Source organism: Melampsora larici-populina (genome assembly GCF_000204055.1).
Source record: "Melampsora larici-populina 98AG31 unplaced genomic scaffold MELLAscaffold_1, whole genome shotgun sequence".
Classification (NCBI taxonomy): Eukaryota; Fungi; Basidiomycota; class Pucciniomycetes; order Pucciniales; family Melampsoraceae; genus Melampsora; species Melampsora laricis-populina.
The window spans coordinates 3,171,146-3,186,931 of NW_006768765.1; the positions used below are offsets into that span (position 1 = coordinate 3,171,146).

Sequence of the window (15,786 nt, forward strand, 5' to 3'; positions counted from 1 at the left end):
GCATTGTTGTGATCAATGTTGTGTTCTGCAAGGTTTTTCTTGTTGATTGTTAATCACCATGATATCAAATTCTGAGCATATCATCAAGACCGCTTGACTGATATGTACCCAGAGTTTTGTTGGAAATCTTTGATCACTTCCCTGAGGGTAGGTTGAGATAGAATTTCCAGCCCTCAAAGTTACACTGAGGATTGGCCAAACCATCTGACGGATGACTCTGAAGAGACATCATCAAATTTTGCAACTCCACATGGCACCTCAAGAGCTAAGTGAATTTGGGAAACAATCACCAATGAAACCCACCTCCCCTATCTCGAACTGGCTCATGAAGAATATCAGTAGACGTATGTCTCTGCTATCTCTGAACAATCTGCAGTATACCTTGCCCCGAAAGGCCGCGAGGTTTTACGAGTGACATAACGTCTTGATGATGGTGTGTAGCGCTCAGCTCTGGTGACATTTTCCTGGAATCAACATACTGAACTGGATCGAGTAGATCGAGACCAGCTCTGACCGGCTCATTTTGAGTCAGCCGTCGAACACCAGCAAGGACTCGCTTACCAGGCTTCCATCGGAGCTGTCCGAGGGCCTACGGCATTGCACGGGTTAAACGCGAAATGAAATGACGCAGTTTCGGGTACGGCTGAGTCAGAGTGCACCTTGATCAATAAAACTCCCTGGCGTCTGGGTCATGGAGCGGGAAACCCGCAAGTAAATGACCTTTGTGTATACACGATCCTCAGTATATCAGAGAGAGAGGTCTCGTGTCAAATCTTTCATAGGCCAAATGATCACTTGATGCTATGTTATCACTACACCGCAAGAGGCTGCAAGAGGGCGACTGAGCTCAAAAATGCCAACAGATATTGCCGTTTGATCCAAGGATCGAAAGAAAGCATCACAGACTCACCTCAATGAGGAATTGATCGATATAACGTGTCCAAATGTGGCAAAAGGAAGTTCTCGGACTCGCGTTTTGGTAAATGATAGGAATATCTCAGTGGTAGATACTGGACACCATCAATTCCCCATGCGAATCCTTCGGCCAGGCTTCTTGACAGGGAGTCCAGACCGCAGGGTCGAATTTCCTTCATACATCCTTCATACGTATAAATACTAGCAGATCTCATTCGCACTTTTCATATCATCAAGTTTTCTAATTCCATCTATCCAACTACCTGCCACTCATCTTTTCATCACAATTTTTATCATGAAGATCTCAACCCTCTTTTTCGTCACGCTCGTTGTCCTCGTCGGCCTGCTATCAAATACGTTAGCGGTAACCTGGTCAAAGAGTTAGAGCGTCTATCTTAGACTATACTTGAAACCTTAATATACTTACAGACGCTTTGTTTATCAGATTTTGCCAAAGCAGACATCAACACGTTAAATCCTCTCTTGAATACTATGCAGAGTGACTTTTCAAGCAAGAACTATGCTGGTATCTGGGATTTACTTGGGGACAACGGAACTAAAAAGCTCGTGAACAATGTATTTGGTGGGACGACACAGGTCCGAAGCAAGCAAGGTAAGCCACCAATACCAAATGCTCTAGTTTTTGTTCTACAAAGCTGACTGGAAGGGTATTGTCAGAGTTCATCAACGCCTTTGGCCAATACGAACAATATGGTGAACTGACCTTCACCATTAAATCAGGTGAGCGCTCTCCCGCTTTTTATCCCGTTCTTTTGCATGTCTGCGGAGGCTAACACATTTGACAAACCAATTTAGCCCAGCTCAAGAGCTCTAGCTCTGCTAGCCATTACCGCATGGTCCTGAATGGATCCATCAAATTGAACTTCCCAATTGCAATCGTCTTCAGTGCCGACGTCACTTTTGCCGGAAAGAAACCTCAAGTTGGCAAGGTCTCGGCTGTGACTTTCACCATCAGCACAGCATGATTTTCTCTTCATCGACAGTCTTATTTTAGTTACAGATCTAATGCGCTAAAACGTCGGAATCATGTAGTGTCTGAGTCACTCCAGTTTTGTCGTTCTCCATTGTTATTCGATATTATCTACTTTTGCATCTTTTCTTCGTTTCTTCCAATTTATTTGTTTTTCATTATCAAAATCTTCGTTTTTTTTGCTGTCATGGCTTATATCCGTTTAGACTCATGAATGTCTCGGTCTGATTATCCTGCAATGACCTCAGCAAGCCGCTTCCGGCACGTCTTTATACTTCTACTTGCGAATAATCTCACTTTGATGAAGTGGCTGGAATTTGTGATGATAACATTTATTGTCCTTAGGGAGTCACACACACGAGGCACAATGTGTTGACGGTTAAACCATACCAGTGTATGTCGCACTGTCCAAGCCTGTTTACAGAATCCTCAGGTCATATTTTTGGATTGTGCCTGAACAGTTTGAACAAACAATTGTATCAATGAAGATAGATGTGTCTGAAGTATAACTATTCGTAAGACAAGAAGAATTGAAATACGAAGCACTCATACATCCACTACTATCACCAACGCAGCCACAGTTACTGTACTGGTAAAGTATTGTCAATCTAACTTAACTAAGTCCCTCTGGCCCAGACACTTTTTCCTCACAAGCTCGGTGTCTGGGAGAGGGACTTAGGAATTATCGGCCTTCCCCAGTGTGTCGGCAGGGCCTTGAAAATGAAAGTTTGGCAGAGAGGTTTTTTCAAAACGAAAAAACACCCACTTCCTCTCGATCAACCCCCGTGCTCATTTGAACGGGGGATACTTGTGACCACTGCCTTCAGATCTGTCTATTCAGATTGCTTGTATCTCACTCTGAGCTCTCTCAAAAATGAAAGAAAGAATTTGAAATTTGAAATTTCGTGACTGTACCTTTAAAACGAAATTTAAAAACAATCTGAATAACCCATTCTTATTTCTCTTCCAGGAGGATCAATACTCAATCGATGAACTTCGTTCAAAAACCGAAGTTGTTCATCTGAAGGACCTGCAGATTTTGTTCTCTCCAGAAATTGTGTATTGCACAAACTACAGAAGATGCAAGATTGTAGAAGAGCAGGAACCCAAAAGGCCCTGCTGGTACACCAAAAACAGCCAGTAATTTGCAAGTCCCTCTCCAGGGCACCGAGCTTGCGAAGGTAAGAAAGCCCCTGCGAGAATTGGGACTTGTGTTAAGTTAGATTGTCAATACTAGTACAGTACCTGGATTTTTGGATACTACAAATGAAGGTACTTGATACAGTACCTACAGTACTCTGTACAGTACCTACAATAATGGTATTCAAATAGGACCCTGGAAAGCTCCTGGAGAACAAACCATCCTGAGGGGGTTTTCAGATACCGGTGTTTTGTGAAGTCATGTCACATGGTACCAGAGATGTGACAGGTGCAAAAGATGCGCCTCAACAAGGGCTATCAGATGGTACACATGTCTGACCCTGAACATGACTGGTGGCTTGGGAAATGTGTGATTTGTAACTTTTGCCCCCCCAGACCGACGAAAATCCATACCGGCTCGGGTCGGGTACTTACATATGGATATCTCGGTGATTACACGTGGTACAAAACTGAAAGTATATGTAATCGAGAGCCCTGATCAAGGCGCTTCTCCTACCACCGAGAAATCCATGTTAACCCACCTCTCCTCGGGGCAAATAGTGAAAGTGTGAGGGCCGGGGCCGGAATGGATCGAGGACGGTTTGTTCTCCAGGAGCTTTCCGGGGTCCTATTCAAATCTCGAGAAACCAGTCCAAGAAGTGTCAAGAAGTGACATCTAGAAACTTCTTGGACACCTCCAAGATGTTTCTGGATGTCACCTCTTGACACTTCTCGGAATATTTGAAAGCACCTTTGAGACCTCTATTCCAAGTACCCTTTGCCAGCTTTGCCTCACATCTCAAGATGCCGCGCGTCTCATCCCGACAACAAGTCCTACAAGTTCTGAGAAAGGTATCACACCACCTCCTCGCTTATCCCAAAGACAACATACTTCATCTATCTTCAGCAAAGCATCCCTCAAACACCTCACGATCACTATCAACTCTGCTCCTCCTGCCTCAGTCACTACCAGATCTTCCACTTACGCCAAAAACTCGCTTAACTTTGGGTTTCATTCTGAAAACTAGAAGGACAGGAAGACTTGAAGACTTTGAATCGAAGACCAACGAAGTAGAATTATGGTTGGCGGAAATGGAACGTGTTGAAAGTCAGCGATACCTCACTTCAAGAACCCTCCGCGAACGAGATCATGCCCACAAGCTCTTCAATGGGATTATGAACACTTCCGAGAGCATATTCATGAAATTGGCAAGCTCTCTTTTTTCTTTACAGTCTTTTGAATTGGTTCTAACGACTGCTTTGATGATATAATCAGGCGCGAATGAAAAAAGAAAGCTTTATTACCCTGTTTCGTAAGATTCAAGGTAGCCAAGTATTCAGAAACCATTCCAGCAATTCTCAAGAAAAGGTTGAAGTCCAACTCTTGGTTGCCCTAGCGAATATGGGCCTTTCGGGAAATGGGGGACAAGTTTCACTCATTGGCCGTTTATTAGGTGTTTTGGGTTGGTGCTTGTTTATAAAGCATGTAGTTCGTTTTCTGTAACTGACTTTGGTACCAATTCCAGATGGGAGTGTTGAAAACTACACATGGCGATGTGTAGCGGCGATCCTTGAATTGCAGCCTCAATATCTTAGCTGGCCAACCCCACAGGAACGTGCAATCATCCGGAACGAGATTGCTCAGGATCATCCGGCTTTGAAGGGATGTGTAGGGTTTGTTGACGGGACCCTTATCCCCTTAGCTTTCGGTCCAGTCATCTGCAAAGAGGATTACTGGACCCGAAAGTATTTCTATGGACTCAACTCGATGATTGTGTGTGATCATCGGCGGCGGATTACTTTTGCACGCCATGGATGGTGTGGAAGTGTTCACGACCAGCGAGTTCTCAGAACTTCAACAGTAAGGTTTCTTTTTGGTTTTTTTTTGGCTTCTTTCAAGAATTACAGAAGCTGATCAATTCTGTAGCTTTGGTGTCAACCCGGTTGCTACTTCTCCGAGGGAGAGTATATAGTTGCTGATTCAGGTTACAGCGCCTCAAATTGCACCCTTCCTCTCTTCAAAAGAAACTCGGACTGCCAACTTCCTGGTCTCAAGAATGCCTTTAATAAAGATCTCAGTGAGGCACGAACGGTAATTGAGCACGTGAATGGAATGCTCAAATCACGGTTTCAGATGATGAAGGAATTGCGACTGGTTTTGCGAGACGAACGGTCGATGAAACGGGCAAACGCACTTTTAATGGCGTGTTGTCTGCTTCACAATTTTCTTTTGTCGGAGGATGAACGAACATCCTTTTCATATGGTCTTCCTAATGCAGCTGAGCGTGAAGAAGAGCGACAATATTGGGAAGAGACACCGGCAGTAGTTAACGCAGTGCTTGCCGATAACAATGACTCCTTACGCAAAGAAGTATTTGCAGAATACTGTTGTCTCATGGCAGAAGTAGTCTGACGCTTGTAAGTGTGATTTGATGCATCTATTGCTTTGCTCAGAAAGATGGTATATTAATCATGAAATGTTTGTTACTTTCAAAAGTCGATTCAATATCTTCAATCACAGTTTCTTTTTCCTTCCTTGTTTATAACAATCAAAAAAGTTCTTTTTGCAAACATTCCAAAGAAGGTTGTAGTCAATTTTCAACTCGACTCACACATGGATTTCAGATTTAAATCGTTCTGTTTTTTGAAAATATCTTGTTCTTGTCTTATTATTGTTTTCATGGTCAATTTTCAACTCACCTCACACAAGGAGTCAAAATCTAAGTCGTTCTAGTTTTTTGAAGGTTGTTCTTCTTGTCTTACTGTTTTCAAGAGTGTTAGGCCAATAGATTGTTCTTGCACTCGAAGTAAGAGACAAACTTTGTTACCAAAATTTATTTAGTTTGTGATAAATTCAGTGACCGAGAAAATAATTGCAAACGAAATGAAAGAAAACAGTTTGGTATTTCATTATACACAGTTTATTGGTGACTTCTCCAACAATTGGAAGAGACAAGACGCTTTAAATTTCACAAAAATCATGACTAAAAACAAAACTTATGAACCATTCTTTGGAAGACACAAGACAATCTAAACATACAAAAAAGCATGACCAAAACATGTTCAGCATACATTCATCAAGAGTAGTTGATGACCTAAGTTCAGCTCATTCTTCTGCCAAAATTTTATCCACAGTTTCTTTGGCTTTGGTCAAGCTCATACTGAAGTTATCCATGTATTCTTTGTACAGGCGTCCTCGCATGGAAATATCTTCTATTTTAGATTTCTTCTTTTGATTCTCCAACTCTTTCTCAAATTTGATTAATTCAAGGTTCTCTCGACGTCTCTTGAGATCTTTTGTTTCTTCCAAAGTTCTTTCTTTAAAATCTAACTCGGCTTGTTCGTAATTCAGAGTTTCCCTTTTGATTTGGAGCTCCTGTAATGATTGACTGTGATGATTGGTCACCGGATTTACACTCTTAGTGATCGCATCGGTGAGTTTGTTTTTAGAGAGGACTTCTGATCGTCTGGCTGATTGCTCGGCTAACATGTGTTTTTTCTTGAATTCCCACTCAGCATCGCGTTCTTCTCGTGATGGTAAGTGATTAGTTAGAACTGAAGATGAAGCACCTGAGTTGACTCGAGAGTATTTGCTTCTTCCACCGTTTGTCGAATCAAAAGATGCCACGTAGGAACTTTTTCGAGGGGAAGCATGACAAGGTTTTGACACCTTAGGACGAGATGAGCTATGAACCACCTGACTTGTTGATTCTTCAAGGCTGACATCTTTCAAGTTTTCAGGTTCATCTTTTTCATGTCGATCTTCATCATCATGTAAATCTTCAAAACAGGGACTCTCGATTCCAGCAAAGAGTTGATCAAAGGAAGTTTCGTTGTCAAAAGGGTTATCGTCTTTTTTGTTTTGATTAGCTTGGTTGGCCTCGAGTTGATTGTCTTTCGGATCAACGGTGATTTCATTATTTTTTTGAGAAGGTAATATGGCATCTACATCAATCACGTCATTAGATTCCTGCACAGCGTCTGGTGAGTTTGCCTTTTGTCTTCCAAAAGCTGGGACCATTTCTTCATAATACAGACATTTTTTTTTGAGCAATGCTTTGGAGATTTAAAAAGAGATGAATTAAATATAGATTAGTTGTATATCTAAAAGAACACAAACATAAGGGAAAAACTGACCTTCAAACGAATCTTCTACTAAAGATAGTCGCTCCTTCCATGCCTCGCTATCAGACGTGTAGCCATTTTCCTCCTTCTCACGAATTGCATCTTCCATGAGTTTTTGTTTTACACCTTCGCCACTTCCTTTGCGGAAGTCTCGCCCGTCGCGGTAACTTTTCTCAAGTTCTCGGATCTAATTCCCAAAGAAATTCACCCGTAATTAACATATGTAAATGATGTTCAAGGAGTGGATAGACATACCTGGAATTCAACTGCGGTAGGCTTTATGTTTGGAAATCCGTTTTCAGCGAGGTACTTTGCAACCTCTTCAGCTACGCTTCCCTTACTGATTGTTCCTCCTTCACCTCTCCACCAGTCTATACAATGACCATCACCATCTGGAGTTATGAGCCATTCTACTACAGTTCAAAGGGGCGTCTTGCCGTCCTTGTTTTTGTCTGTGCGCCACCCGGTTCGAGAACGGACAGGGGAAGTTGGTGGTTTGCTGTTTGACTTGGGAGCAGGTTTTTTGCGAGATCCCCTTGCACGCTTGGAATTTGAATTAGATTGGGTCGAATCTGGATCGGTAGGAAGGTTTTCTTCAGATTGAATCAAAGGCTGGTTGGGTGACTGAGACATAGTTCCCCAAATTTGCGGGGTGATACTTGGCGAGATATGGTGGTGGTGGAGAAGTGGCGGGTGTGGATTGATAGTTGGCGAGACAAATGTATAAGGGTAGTGAAGAATGGGTGGAGCCTGTCCTGCAAATGACGAGGCCGATGGAGTACGAGAAAGAGGGGAATTCGAAGAGGGTATATCCGCCATGTGATTAGAGTTGAATTCAGCGGGTTTTAGAAGGAGGAGCACAGAGGGGAACGTGATGAGAAATACAGTGATGAGAAATACAGGTGTACTGTTTTCCAAATTTGGATGGATTTGACCCGAGAAACATCTCGCAGCCAAGAAACATCTTGGAGGTGTCCAAGAAGTTTCTAGATGTCACTTCTTGACACTTCTTGGACTGGTTTCTCGAGATTTGAATACCATTAATCCAGGTACCGTAAAAAATGCCCAGCAGTAAAGTACAGCCGTTGTGAGAACTATTGGTAAGTTTTGAGGTGATGGGTGTCGCCGAGTTTTAACTAGAGTTTAATCTTTGGTCCAAAACTCAGTTTTTTTTGATTTCAGAGGCCTAAACCTCGTTTTGGCTCCTGCAATATGCTTCTATCCACTAAGTAACTTTTGTAATTGCTAGAGCTTGTTACACGTTTGAGATGCTATGGGTAGTATCTACTAGGGCTGTGACCCGGCCCTGAGAGTTCGTGGCCGGCCCCGGGGCCACGCCCGACCCTGGGTAGACCCGAGGTCCCCTGGAAACTTCTCAGGGCCGACCAGGGCCTGCCCGAATCTCAGGCCTTGGGTGTCCAGGCAGGGCCGGGCCCAGATTTATGAGTAAAAAACCCTTGGAAAGGGGAAATTTTTATATTATTTTTGGCGAAAACAGGATCGGGCAGTCGGCCGGGCCGGGCGCCCGGGGCGCCCGCAGGGCTTTGCACCCTATTCTGATTAGGTTTCAGAGCCCCGAGGCCGGGACCGCCAGCGTTGAAAATATCGCCGGGCACCTTCGGCCGGGCAGGGCCGGGACCGGGTCACAGCCCTAGTATCTACTACGGAGCAACTCTAGATAGTCCCGACCCGTGGGTCCAGGACTACCAGTGTATGGGTTTTGGGAGAAACCCCCGTAGTCCTGATAATTGTTAGTTAGATTATCAACGACTACCGGATGGGTCTTTTCTGAAGTCTTCCTGAAGAATATCTCTATAGGCTATCGGGATCAACATTCCAGTTTTAGAGAACTGAAGAGGTGATCATGCCTTATTCCCAATTATTGGTAAAGGAGCTTTAAATAGTGTGTACCTATTTATTGGAGAGATAACTCTTTATAGGACTAGATGAAAAGACTCTTGGTTCCAAAGAAAAAACTCGAGAGATTCCAAAGATTACTTGATTCATGAAAAGGGAATCAAGTTTCTCTGGTTTAAGGTTTTAATATCCCTACTCTCAAGTCTGAAAGCCTGAGCCTTTGAAACCAAAAACCCAACCCTTTTAGGCTTGTGTATTTATTTGCATATGAATTTAACATAATAGATGTTCGTTCAGGTTTTTTGATAATTCTTTTGCGCCTTCTAAATCTAACATTGAGTATGGTTTAATGTAGATTTTGTAAGCCTCTGATTTCCATCTTCCTATCTCGCATATGTCTTCAATGGGGACTCCTAGTGCCGCCCTTAGAGAGGCACCTCCTACCCTGAAAGAGTGGCCTGTGAGTCCAACATAACCCCCTCTTTCCCAAAGCTTTTGGCAGGTTGTCATAATTATTGTTTTCAATAAATCTTCCCGTCTACCTTCTTGCATGAAACTGAAGACCGTGTCTTCTTCATGTTCTGTCTGTGCTAGTCATCTCTTTAAAGCTGCCACTGGACATAAGATGTGATTCAGCTTCTTCAATTGCAACACTTGAATTTTGCCTACTCTAGCCGTCTTTGCACTTCCCAGATAAACAAAACCTTCCTCCCCTTTCTCTGTTGCCATGATTCTTATATCTTTACGCTTTACTAATTCCGATGATCCTTGCTTGTCGCGTGTTAATTTGCCTAACCTTGCTAGGCCCCAAAATGCAACTAAGACTGTGTCCAAAATTGATAATTCTTTCAGACCTCCTTTCAATAGTTCTGTTGCCAGATAGACCATGTGTTTAAGATGTACTGCCTTCTTTTCTTGTGCTTTAGGTAACTTTGAATCTATCTTAGCTGAAGCTATGAGCATTACTGCAATCAATGAATTGTCTAGTTTTGGAAACTCTGCACTATAATATGTGTGCCATGCTTTTAAACCGTATATGTATTTTTGTAGCGTCGTGGCGAGAATATCTTCTCACGTTGGCCCATCTTGATGTCTTCCTGACCAGGTGCAGAAATTGTATATTTCGTCTGCCGACGCTGGTAGGTCAAAGATTCTTGTTCCTTCTTCTTTAAAAAACTTTAGAAATTTCTTTACTGCTCCACTGTAGCTAACTAAAGTGTTCCACTTCCACCCAAGGATTATATGCCGCTGCCGCTTGTAGTAGCGAATATCTTCTCCATTTCTGCTCAAGAAACATTTGATTTTCTTCAGATCAAGTACCACATTCATTTCTAAATAGAATCTCAATGTCAGTTATAAAGAATTGTCTTTACTCTTCACGATGGAATCATCTTCAAAAACTCTTACCTTTTCATTCAACAGTGTTTGTGATTGGGTCTATTCGGTTTGAGTTGGTTATTGGTTGTAGATTTGAAAGTTAATCTTCCTTCTCATATTTGGCTCTCAATACATGTCGTAAATGTTTTTTGTTTTCTTATCACGTGTGTGTCATGTATTGGGAAGACTCACCTCTTTAACATGATCTGATACGTGTTTCATGACTCAAAATCTTTTGTCCTTCTTGTGGTACCTCATTTAACAAGGGTTGGTATGTCAATTAGTACAGGTGACACAGGTGCAAGTTTGAAAATTGCATTGCATACAGTCTTACAAATAAGCTTTGTATTGCACACGATCTAACAACTAGGTTTCTATTTGCAATAACAATGGAGCTTCTTAGTACAAGATTTTTTGGTTCATGTTGTTAATCACATACCAAACCAGGGAATTGTGAGCTTAGGTCGTCAAATTCCTCATCTTTCTTATAGTTTTGTGTGAACCAGCCGTACAGGTCACATGGAAAGGAGGTCGTGACCCTGTATCTCTCTTCCTTATTGTGCTCTTTACCTTCTCCTCTTGATATATTGTCTGCCATGTTCCTCTTGCTTACCACTCGCTTTGCCACTAAATCCATTTGATTTTTGATTAGCAGAATTTGGATCTTCTTCCATTCTGTATTTACTTCTATATCCTTGGATTTCCTATTTTGTACTGCATTTTTGCTTGTTGTGTTGTCTGTCCAGACAATCAAGGTTTTACCCTCACAACTTCTTGTCGCGATGATGTGGTGTAGACCGGCTTGTATGGCCACTGTCTCAAGCCAGGCAATTCCTCTTGGGGTTTCTCCCGAGTTTTGCCATCCTGGTTTTAGTTTTAACTGGAACCATTCCTTTCCTCCTATGAGAACCCCGACTCCATAGCTGGGAGAGGCGTCACCTACCCATCCTAAGTCTACTGGATCAGAAAATTGTATGAGTCTTGTTTGCCTAAAGATTGAGAGGATCCATTTCCATTCTTGTAGATCCTTCCTTGCATCCATCGGTAGATTTTGGGTTGCAAATTTGTGTACCCAGCTTTTCATCCACCTATAAAGGGATGTCAGATTGCACTTCATTTTGGGTAGGATGAGTGATATGTGAGTAAGTCTTCCGGTTAGTACTTCCACATCGTTCAGTGAGAAACGTCTGCCTACTTCCAAAGATTTGTTGACTTGGTTTCTTCTTTGATCTAGTTTTGCGGGTGGTAACCTTACTGTTTTCTCAATTCCATTCCAAATGAAACCAATGAACTTTTGTTCTGGTTTGAAATCTGAGATTTTTTCTTTGTTAGTTATTACACCTAATTGTAAACTTCTTTCTACCACGTCTTTCATCACTACTTTTGAGTCCATCTCTTTGATGAATAAGGCATCATCAACCCAACAAAAGATTTCCATCAAATCGAATTCATTCTTTATGATTAATTTCCAGCTGTCCGCTGGTCTTCCAAAAGAGCCACACCCACCTACACCTCCAAATCCGATTCGGCTGTCGTAGTATATGTATCCATCTGGAGCTAAGATCATCATATATTGTCGTTGGTATAGCATGGTTGGGATCTGGCAATAAGCCTTTTCCCAATCAAAAATGGCCATGAGGAAGGGGACAGTGATTTTCCGGAAGTATTGTGACACTGTTGAGAAGTCATCCCACGGGGTTTTGAAATCTTCAGCATTGGCAAAGGATTTAAGTGATGGGATGTTTGGGTTGTTTCTTGGGAATGAAAGGTTGTTGATGGGCCTGATTGAACCGTCTCCGTTGACTACGGCTCACATGGGATTGGTTTGAAAGAAGCCACATCTCTTGTAAACTTCTTTGTGGGCAAAAGGACCAAAGATAAGTCCCATTGCTTTCTGCTTTTGCATACTTCTGTTAATTTTTTCTTCCGCTAAAGCAGTGGATGCGTGATTCAGTGGGGTGTACCACCTGCAGTTGTTGAACACATGGTAAGGTATGCCTTGATCGAAACCGTGAGTAAAACCGTATATGACATCTTTGTATTCTTCAAGGATTCCTGCTGCGTTGAGGTCCTTTTCCCATTCTTGGATGTTCATCTCACAATTGACTTTTGTAGGCCACAAATCTTCTGATAAAAACCTTATTCCATTGTCTGGTGGTGATTTAGGTTCTGTATCCATAATGGACAGTATAGATGACTCGTCGGATGATAGGTACGATCTTTCAGAATTTTCTTGGTAGATACTTTTGGCTTTAAATGAGTGTGGATGATATTGCAAATGGTATTGTACAAAGAGGATTTTTTGAGGACACAAACAGGGATGGTAGAGAAAAAATAAAAAATTCTTTATGAGTATGCTTTATACAAATGATTTTTCAATGTTTTTTGGACTTATGGTATTTAGGCGGAGAGGTTTTCTTTCAGGACCTTGTGGTCAAGGATGGGGCTTACAAGATCTGCATAGAGAGTGATTTAGGAATGGGAGGAAACCTACATTTTCTCCTTTCCTTTTCCTTTGAAGTTTTCTGCTCTATTCCCTTCAGGTCTTTTGTAACTTGGGTTGTAACTCTTTCCTTTGTAGTTTCCGTAGGGGCCTTGGGATCTCTGTTGGTTTCTATTATAGTTGTATGATCTTGAAGGACCTGCTACTGAGTTGGCCTGGTTCCAGTTAGTTGATGTCTGGTCTGAAGTGATGTCCGAATAGGGATTTCTCCCGTGTTTGAGACCACCTTTTCTGTAAGGATTTTCGTCAATGTTGAGGTCTTCTTGAGATCTTGCTGAATAGTAGATCTCGTCTACTAAACCGGATGGTTCTAGAGATGGATTTGGGACTTTCTTGTTTGGGTTTCTTACTGCGAAGGTCGCTTTCCTGATGGTTAAGTCGTAACGGAAGGCTACGACCCAGGATCTTTGTTCTTTGAAAATTTGTATGACATCTCTCTTGTGGATTTTGAGGGCGTCGGCGAAAGCTGAATATTTGTAAGTGTTTCTACAAGTATCAAAAAGAGTCTCAAAGTTCTTGTTCCAGTTGAAACGAGACTGCGACCATTCTCCTGGGAATGGGTGACCTCTGTACTTTTCAACCTCCTTGTTGCTTTTCTTGTAATTGGTATGATTATCAGATGCCACTTATTGCCAAGCTTTGTTGAAAATCGTGAGGGGAAGAGAACCTTGTAGGATCTGCATGTTTTTGTGAAAGAACAACGGCAGCCCTAGATGATTGGCATCTGGTGTCTTGCTGAAGTCAAAAGAGAGACCTCCTTCTTCAAAGGATGATTTTGGGAGGTGGCTGGATTTTTCTACTGGGATGATCATTTGTATATTGTCATCTAATGGTAGACCAATGAGTTTGGCTGACTTCTTCTGAAGTTCTTTTATCTCTTCCAACCTTGTTTGATATTCTTTCAACTTCTTCTTTCTTTCATCTTTGCTCATGTGAGTAATCTTCTTGATTTTTGGGAGTATTCTCGTACCTCCAAATTCTTTGAGGTAGTTGTTTTCAGTCCTTTTGATGCATTCGTCAATTGACATGTCATTCGCTACCGTCGAATTTTCAGAAAACTTGTGTAAGTAAATTTGGTTTTTCTCATCATTTTTATAGGACGGGATGTCTCACATTTTTTGGATTGGGCATTTGACGTATTCTCATCACTATTATTTGACGTATTTCTATCACTGTTCTCTTTCGAGTTGTTTGTTTTGTTTCTTTTAGTGGGAGATTTGTCTTGGGTGACGTTGTTATCATTAACACCTGATGAATGGTTGTTGTCATCAGTTGGCTGTTTTTTGATTGGTGCATCTGAGGTTCCTGATGGATTAGGACGTATGAAGTAAATCTTTTGTTAGATGTATGGATAATCTGTGTGATTTAATCTTGTTGGTAAGTAGTTTGTTGCTTATGTTTGTCCTTTTGATTATTGGTGCCATCTTTTTGTTTGTTGGAACATTCTAATGTTCCTGGTTGACGTGGCGGTCCTGTGCTATCTATGTAGGTCAATCAATTAGTTGATATTTTATGAGTAAATCTTATACTAAGATTGTTCGTCTAGGCGTTTTATTATGGCTAACCTTTCTCTCTGGTGAGGTAGCTCAATATCAACGATTGTTTGTTGTACATGGGAGCTGGTATTTGTCCCCCTGAACTTAACGCTCTGTGGTTAGGATTGTTGCCTCCGCTGCCTGATCCAGGTGCGGTATCTCCGTTTGTACAATCCGTTACTCCCGCTGTTGCAACTACTGCGTTTAGTCGTGCTGCGGTGCTTTCAATGTTGTTTGTTGACATATTGAGTTATGAGTTTTCCTTGCAGAGCTGATCTCTTTGTCATCGGATTTGTGACGTGGATTATCTTGATCAAAAGAGATATGAAACGTAGAGGATTTCTAAAAAGGTTTTGATGAAATTCTTATAAAGGATTTGTCAATGCAAAATTGTGTAAATTTTTAGTGAGACAAAATCACTTGTTAGTACTGGCTTTACAAGAATTTCTCAATAACGTTGAAAAGGGATCACAAAGAGTTATAGTGGAATGAAAACGGATGAGGGGACAAAGTTCCCTATCTCAACCGTGGCCTTGTTAATAACTTGTCTGCGTGTTGATGATAAAATTTTCTTACGAGCACTTCCATTCCATAAAGAGTTCTTTGAACCCTTCCTGGCCTGGATCAGTCTTTCTCTGATTCTTGCCAACCAGACAGACCCTAACAGGGTCCTCAGGAGACTGCTACATTACTTACACATCAGGACATGTATCACCAAGGCACAAGTATAACACTTACATGTAGGTGTGGACACTGCCCACCTTTGTCGTGCCTCCTGCGGAAAACTACAATCTCACGGTACTCATGGTCAAAAAGGAGTTTTTTCTAGTTTTTGCCAGTTTTGAATTAAAGCTTGACACAACACAAAATAAAAAAAAGTACTGTTAGTTCTCACAACAGCTGTAACTTTGTGTTCTGCTAGGTACTGTACTATACTGGTATCTCAGGTTTGAAGATAGGTACTGTACTTTACCGTACCTATGGCAGGTACTGCCCAGTATCTCACCGTACCTTGAGTTGGTACCCGGCACATTGGGTGTATTGAAAGGCTTAAGAAATGATAACTAAGTTGCTTATTTATATATAAATCATTAATTAGGTAACAAATATCAGTAGAGAGTGAAACTGAAAACAAGCATACTACTATAGTGCTGGGAGGAAAGGGGATTGATCAAGAAAATCAAAAATACAGGTACTGTTGACTACTGTACCGGTATAGTACCTATATTTTAGGTACTGGCAGGGCCGGTACCGGTATTGTACCTTCCGTGGTGGTACTGTACTTGGTACAGTACCTATACTAAAATTTCAAAAATATTTGCCCTTCAGTACAGTAGTGCCCA

General features: G+C 41.7%; 3 protein-coding genes across 3 annotated transcripts; 1 reads left to right on the forward strand and 2 right to left on the reverse strand.

Moving 5' to 3' along the window:
• Nucleotides 1-1,087: 1,087 nt before the first annotated feature.
• On the forward strand, nucleotides 1,088-2,213 carry MELLADRAFT_70527 (uncharacterized protein; the record flags this gene model as incomplete). Its single annotated transcript, XM_007403707.1, has 4 exons — nucleotides 1,088-1,295; nucleotides 1,361-1,528; nucleotides 1,594-1,656; nucleotides 1,732-2,213. The coding sequence occupies 4 exons, from the start codon at nucleotides 1,211-1,213 to the stop codon at nucleotides 1,899-1,901; spliced, it is 486 nt and encodes a 161-aa protein (XP_007403769.1).
• Nucleotides 2,214-12,895: 10,682 nt separating this feature from the next.
• Nucleotides 12,896-13,936, reverse strand: MELLADRAFT_58727 (uncharacterized protein; the record flags this gene model as incomplete). The annotated part of the gene is made up of 2 exons (XM_007403852.1): nucleotides 12,896-13,374; nucleotides 13,576-13,936. 2 exons carry the CDS (start codon nucleotides 13,934-13,936, stop codon nucleotides 12,896-12,898), a joined length of 840 nt encoding a protein of 279 aa, XP_007403914.1.
• Nucleotides 13,937-14,273: 337 nt separating this feature from the next.
• MELLADRAFT_101400 (uncharacterized protein) lies at nucleotides 14,274-14,687 on the reverse strand (the record flags this gene model as incomplete). Its single annotated transcript, XM_007403851.1, has 2 exons — nucleotides 14,274-14,389; nucleotides 14,474-14,687. 2 exons carry the CDS (start codon nucleotides 14,685-14,687, stop codon nucleotides 14,274-14,276), a joined length of 330 nt encoding a protein of 109 aa, XP_007403913.1.
• Between the last annotated feature and the right edge of the window lie 1,099 nt (nucleotides 14,688-15,786).